The sequence below is a fragment of the Nymphaea colorata genome, chromosome 10, assembly GCF_008831285.2.
Source record: "Nymphaea colorata isolate Beijing-Zhang1983 chromosome 10, ASM883128v2, whole genome shotgun sequence".
Classification (NCBI taxonomy): Eukaryota; Viridiplantae; Streptophyta; class Magnoliopsida; order Nymphaeales; family Nymphaeaceae; genus Nymphaea; species Nymphaea colorata.
Window position 1 is genome coordinate 10,179,062 of NC_045147.1, and position 7,355 is coordinate 10,186,416.

Genomic DNA, 7,355 nt, shown 5'->3' on the forward strand with positions numbered 1-7,355 from the left:
ATATTATTATCCTTAGCAAATTTGTGAACTAACATGAGATTCTTAGAAATTTCAAGCACATTGAGAATACCACCTATGACAAATCTGTCAAAAACAGTGGTGAACCAATATGGTTAATAGCCAAACCAGACCTGTGCCTCCAATATGAACACTGTTGTCACCTTGATATTCAGAGTGGAGAGATAAATTGTTTAAATAACTGGGCACATGATGTGATGCCCTGTAATCAGGATAGTAGTTTTGATCATCGGTGGAATTATGGTGAGGAGCCACTTGATATGCTTTTGGTGCTGGTGGAGGATTGTTTTGAGCATAGGAGACAAGTTGATAGCATGTGTGCGTAGAGTGGACAGGTTTTTTGCTGATTTGGCAAGTAATGCGATGTTTATCATTTTGAGATATGCCTCCATGGCCTCTAAAGTTGCTACGATTTCCTCTTCCACCACGATAAACTAATCCTTCATGTTTTTGATTTTAAGAATTGAAATTAGTCTTGTTTGTCAAATTAATAGAAACATCCAGCTGATTCAACATCATATCTTTCTATCATGTTACATTTTTGAGTCGAGCAGACCATGAAGCTCTTCCAAAGTTACTGGTGTAGATCAGGTCTCCATGGAAACCCTGAAGGCATGATACTTATTTGGTAATTCTTCCAACAAATGCACGACAAGATCATCCTCATCAACAGGTTTAGACGCAACAGTTAATTGATATCCAATAGATTTTGCATATTGAAAATATTCATCTACTATCTTGTTTTCTTTTTTTCATATTCTGAAGTTGGCCTCTAAAATGAATTATGGGTGAACGAGAATGAGAAGCATATGATTTCTTTAATGATGACGAAACTTAATATGCAGTTTCCAAACCAATAACTTAACTCAAGACAGTTTCACTCAACGAGATAATAGTCAACTCAAAACAAACTGATCATGCTTCAACCATAAGATGTAATCAAGATTAACATCATCAGAGTTTCCAACAATTCATGAACCCATAACTAATCAACAACAATTTTGGATGGACAGGGGTTCGTCCCATCAATATAACCCATGAACCCATAACTAATCAACAACAATTTTGGATGGACAGGGGTTCATCCCATCAATATAACCCATGAACCCATAACTAATCAAGATAGACTTCAATTGAGCAGTCCAAAGCAGATAATTGTCAACTGATAATAGTTTGATGACACCTAGTTAAAGTTGAAGCTGGCGCTCAGAAATCTGTTTGACATTGAAGAAGTTGACGATGAAGAAGATGCTGCCATGGATGCTGGATGATGCCAGATGATCAACAGTGCTGCACTGATACCATACTAGAAAATGAACAAAAAAAGAACAATTAACGAGTTGCGATGCTGAAACCACCTACGTCTTTGAATTTTTCCATCCTCTCATCAACATCTTAGCGAGAGGTAGAGCTCCACTATTTAGAGAATATCAATTACAACTTCAACTCCTAAAATGACGGACTTGATTTTTACAAATAATTTCTTCACAGAAATTGCCTCTACTTGTGTTGCCTATTTTATCTTTTTCCTTAGATAAAGAGATTTGGGTGATATTCTCTTCAACGGTACCATCTTTTGATTTCACGGCAGCATCCTCTGATTTCTTGCCAACAAAATTCTTTGCCTTATTCCTATGGCCGTCCTTCACTGCATAAGCTGGTTCTCTACGAGGCTCTTGGCGTATGCCAGTGTTAAGGCTGGATTTGGTGTCGACCTTCCTTTGCTGTAAGTACGTTCATTTCGTTTCAATAAAGGGAGGAAGCCTAACTCCCAAGCAAGGGTCATACTTCAATTATCAAGTAAAATGTACCAGAAGCTTCGACTCATATGATTCAAAAATATAAAACCCGTGACTTATCCATGCTCCAAATTAATGCAAACATATATATGCAAATGTGTATGTTATGTAAAGGAGACTTGATTCATGAAGTGGACGGCGTCAGCTAATAAGAATCCGGCTGAAAAGCACATTTCTATTACATTTTTTTAAAGAGTACTTTGAACTAATTAAAGGAATCGAAAATAAGAAAGAGAGCGCATGATTCGTCTTGACCTATTTCGGTCTCGTTAAGCCGATCATACATTGAAATCAGTCTTCAGACATTCATTGCATTTTTTGGCTTCCTTCTGTCAACAGTACTCGTTCTCAATTGGATTAATATAAAAGAAAATACAACCGATTATGCATTCTTTTTCACGTTGGCCATATCCGTAAAGTACAAATTTGAAGCCAGAGTTCCATTGAAGATGAAAGATAATTATAATTCCTATAAGATCACGTAATGGACTTGACATCAGTACAAGTTCATCGAGTTTATCTGTGCGTATACTATGCATGACATACATGCATCATGCATCTAGTGAACCATCTCCATGTTCTTGGTCATCATCACCATGAATTCTTGAATATCAACCTTGCCATCCCCATCTTTGTCAACACCCTTCACCATCCTCTTACATTCCTCCAAGCTGCATCTCTCCCCAAGCCTCTTCAGAACCTGGAACACCTCCTCCCCACTGATCTTCCCATCCCCATCCACATCAAACACATGGAATGCACTCTGCATATCACTCTCCTTCACCCCACCCCCCTTCCCAACCACCGCCATGAATTCATTGAAATCAATGAACCCATCATTATCTGTGTCTGCAACCCTCATCATGCTCATCACCTCTGCCTGTGAGTTGTCCCTCCCAAGAGCTTTGAGCACACGCCCAAGCTCCTCTGCAGATAGTTTCCCATCTTTGTTGGCATCAAATTTTGCGAAGACTCGCCTCATTTCCTCATTGTTAGATTGAAACAGCTTAGTGGCACCAGAAATCGTGCCATTTTGCCTGGAAGACTTCCTGGAGAAGGGCTTCATGCTCCTAAAATGAGAAAAGAAAGAGAGTCTTGCCATTTCTGACTTGAGATGAAAAGGAAAGGCGTCCTGTAGTTGATTGTTAAGGTGATAAAAACTGAGATGGGATTCGAAGAAGGGTGGAAACATAATTTATAGATGTTTGTGGTGCACCTGATTCCAGATTGAGGAATAAAGGTAAGGATTCAAAGCAGTTGAGCGGAAGGCGGTGGATGCCTTTCTAATACATGCATGACATCTTCTTTCATTTGCTTGGTGTCTGTTAATTTATATGCTTAGCAACGTCGGTGAATGCCTTTCTGACACATAACCTCCTCTTTCATTTGTTTAATGTGTGTTAATCAATATGTTAAGCATCTTGGAAAGGGAGAAGAAATGAGCCCAACTATAAAAGCCAGCATCCAGCACAATCACTTTATGGAAAAAGAAACTTTCCGGCCAGCCTGTTAAAATTTAAAAAGCAACGTGCATCCACAGTTTTCTGGCCAGTTTTACAAGTGGTTTAATTTGTAGTCATTCGCTTCTTGGCGCAATTTTTTTTTTTTCTTTCTGGTCAACATAGCAGTAGTGGAATGGAACATGTTTAACAAGATACACGAGGTAAAGGTGAACAGAATTTATTCTTCAAAACGAAGTGGAATCAAAATTCTTTTAATTTAACTTCATTTAGACAGGTAAGCGACCATTAGGAAAACCATCCTGGCACTTATTGTAGATTATCACGGCCTCTTTCGTTGTTAAAAGTTTGGAGGTCGGTCTTCCCGACTCTCCAGCTTCTGCCTTATGGTGATGGCTGCATGTTTGCAAAATTTAAGGGGCGCACGGCACCAAGAATACTAACATAGTGTTTCATGAATCTATCTCCAAGATTAAAGTAGATTTATGAAATACTAGAACACATTGTTTCATAAATTTACTCTAATCTTATAAACATATTTATAAAACATTATTATACTGTTTTTGTTGCCAAAGGACCCGCAGATCATTTGACAGTAGCCACACTATTTAAGCGTCTCATGAATATGCAAAAAAAAATTGAGGCAGATTCATAAAACACATTAGAACTAATGCTTCATGAATCTGCTCAAATACTTAGGACATAATCATAAGAAACTCAAAATTTTTTCCTGCCGCCAGCCAAACGACCCTTAAAGTCGTTTTATGTTTTAGTTTGCTAGAAACATGTGCACCTGTCCTCTGTTTGGTGACTGGAGGCCGCCTGCACCTGCAACTTTGCCCATTCGAAGTGGGGACTCATAGTCCTTGGCCTTCATCCTCGAGTACCACATTCCCCTGAACCTAAAGTGAAGAATTGAGGATTAAAAGTAGCCTGCTTGGACATGTCTAAGAAAGGTTAAACAAGTATCATTGTGAAGGCGATGGGGAGACTCTTTGGGTGGGCAAGGAAGGAGGACCATCTACGGTTTTACGGGAAGCCACGGCCAAAAAACAGGGACTAGTAATATTCGATTCATAGGCCGGAAAGCCTACTGCACACTCAAAAGGTAGGCACCTTCCTCCTTCCTTGCCAAGAGGGAAAAAACAAAGATGATAACTCATGACATGCATCTTTCTGAATGCTTTCTCATGTCACGCAGGCAGCCTTGTTCATCAATTGATTAGACATGAATCTAGCTGCAGCCTTGTACATCAATTGATTATACATAAATCTATCTAGCTGTATAGTTGGCAAATTCACCGGGTTGACTTGAGAATAACCAGAGTCAGCCCAGATCACTAAAAAACCCAGGTTGACTCACCCCTGACTCACCCTTGACTCAGCTCGACACGGCCCGACTTGCCCTTGACTCGGCCCAACTCACCCCTACCTGACTTGCCCGATTCAACTGCACTGATTTACATTCAGCTCGCTGACCTGGTGACCTGGTCATCTGCCAATTTGAGTCTTGAGTCATGGGTTTGCCAATTATGTCTAACTGCATATGGGTGGTACTATTATATTATAAGCTGCCTTAGCCAGCAAGTTCCCCTTGCAGCCGTGTTTTTGTCCTCGAGTGTAATGTTTCAGTTCAGTGCCCAGCACAGGATTAGAAAACTTTGCTACATCATTCTTTTTTCTTTTTTCCGGCGTGAGAGGTCATTTTTCCACGGGACCACTGCCCCAAGAGGCCATAGCTCCTTCCTTGCCTCTCACTCTTGGGGTTCACAGAGCATGTTTCAAGACAGTTTTACAGTCCAATAAGGTACTGCACTGGGTTGTGACAGCGACCATGGGCTTTGTAACACAAACTCTTTTTGGAGTCGACTGCCCCAGTTACGCTAATCCCTTCAAGGCAAGTGGCTGTGCCGCTTACCTACAGATTTATACGCACAAATACAAACCTGTCTGATATGATCTTACTGTAATTCAATCTATCTTGTTCACAAAAGAACTTTCTGAAAGTTGTTGCAGATCTTTGAAATCGACAACTTTGCTAGAAGCATTGGCCATATATAGCTAAGAGGATCACTTCTCATAGGATTTGTGGTCGCACAAATATTTTCCCTGAAAGGAGGGCATGAGCTAGTTCGCACATCCTCTGATTGCACTGAAAAATTTAAAAAGCAAAGAACCATCAGCATCACACGAATAACATATTATATACATACATAAACATGATCTATATGCGCGTGTGATGTAAGTGACGAAACATAACATCTGCAATCAGGGATGATTGGCCATTTCTATTGCCTAGAAAAGAATGTTTTACTAATTACAGTCTGGATTATGAGTTTTTGACATTTTCCAGAAGGGCTATGGTTTGAACCATAAAATTATTTATATACGGTTTTGTTAATGGTAAAACCAACTATACTAACAAGAGCAAAAGTATATGATCCAATAAGTCACAAACTACTGAGATCTAAGGGAAATTAATGAGTTTCTTAGAAAGAAAATGTCAAGTTAAGTGCAAATTAGCACAAGTATGCAATAAATAAGGGAAAAGGAAAGGTTACCCCTCTGATTCTTCTATCACATAAAAACCATGAAACGATCATATGGACAAGGTTTTGAGATTTTGTTTTGCTTTTTTGTTGTTACCAACTCTTTTTTGTGCCTCAGAATTGTGAGACATATTGATTGTAGATTTTGTTATTTAATTTACAAAAAAAAAACTTAACTTTCAATAAAGGTTGAAAAATATGCAGTCGCAGACATCTGGATATAAGTAACAATAGAAACTGTGAACTAAAAGAAAACTAATCCACCTATTCCAGTTATGCAAGAAAAAAGTAGGAATACTCTGATTACAGCATTATAGTAATACAATTGTGATAAAATAACAAAAAAAATTGCAAAATATTTTATTTGAAATTAAGGTGATATTGTGTTCGCCTTTTAATAATGACACAATTTTTTCAATGTTGTGAAGCATCTGCTGGAAGGAGACTTTTGTCATAGCTATTCTCCTACCTAAGCTTCTGAGGGAATTCATGAACATGGGGGTATAGGAGTGTAATCAATATGAACTATAAGAGCAAATTAGCATGTGAATCAAGAAGTGAAAACTATGAAACTCATGAGAGTTGAGAATACCAACTGTAATTTTGTTGAAGACGGCCCAGCAAGAGCAGCTGCCAATCCTGTCGCCTTTCTGATCTGCTACCCAAACATGTCTCCCCACCGCCACAGTACATAATGGCTGTTGAGTTTTTTCTTCTATGATAACCACTCTATTTGCAGTGCATGCTAATCATTGCAAGAATGTTCTCTCTCTCTCTCTCTCTCTCTCTCTCTCTCTCTCTCTCTGCCACTGAACCTTTCTGCTATAAAGTCAAATGGGTGCCTCATATTTCTGATTTTCTTGATACATATGTTTCTCATTTTTCGGAAAACTGAAGCTAAAAGGAGAACATACTCTTGTATCATATCTCAGGTTACAACATTGACTAGAATGATAACAAGACCTTATGCTTTTGGCACTAATACTTCTGATTAATATTCCAAAAGTGAGGCACATGTGAGGAAAAAGGAAGCAAGTTAAGCCTATTTTCACGATTATCAGACATGGTGGGCATATAATAAAAAGGAAGTGTTCGCATTTCGTTCTTGCTTGTCTCCCGGAATCGTTGCCCTTTGCAATAATGCTGCATGACAATTCGTTGTGGCAATTTTCTTTTGGTACTGGAATTGTGTTAAAAATTAAGAACACATCACTAAAGCCGTTGAAGAACTTGACTCTAAAATGATCAATAAAATTTTTGTTTCCTATATATATTATATTATATTATAAGAGTCACTCAACTCACTTATAAGGGTTAAGGGTTGTTCATTATCCATGATAATGGATGGTGAAAAGAAAAATAAAGAGAAAAAGGTGTAAACTAAAAATATTAGTTATCTTTTTCTCATTGTTTTTTGTACGATTGACCAACAGCCTTTATGAGTGAGCTGGATAGTCATAGTCACTATTCAACGCACTCTTTCCAATCCAATAAAACACACCCCCCTATATTCACTGCTAAGATTAAAA

General features: G+C 38.5%; 1 protein-coding gene across 2 annotated transcripts; it reads right to left on the bottom strand.

The window, feature by feature from the left end:
* Window positions 1–2,132: 2,132 nt before the first annotated feature.
* Window positions 2,133–6,575, bottom strand: LOC116261843 (probable calcium-binding protein CML18). Of its 2 annotated transcripts, none has more exons than XM_031640736.2 (2): window positions 6,423–6,575; window positions 2,133–5,429 (listed from the first exon to the last, which is right to left on the bottom strand). In XM_031640736.2, the coding sequence occupies exon 2, from the start codon at window positions 3,007–3,009 to the stop codon at window positions 2,377–2,379; it is 633 nt and encodes a 210-aa protein (XP_031496596.1). In that variant the 5' UTR covers window positions 3,010–5,429; window positions 6,423–6,575; the 3' UTR covers window positions 2,133–2,376. The 2 variants fall into 2 exon arrangements, with proteins under 2 accessions (XP_031496596.1, XP_031496598.1); XM_031640738.2 differs by having other exon boundaries at window positions 6,419–6,575.
* Between the last annotated feature and the right edge of the window lie 780 nt (window positions 6,576–7,355).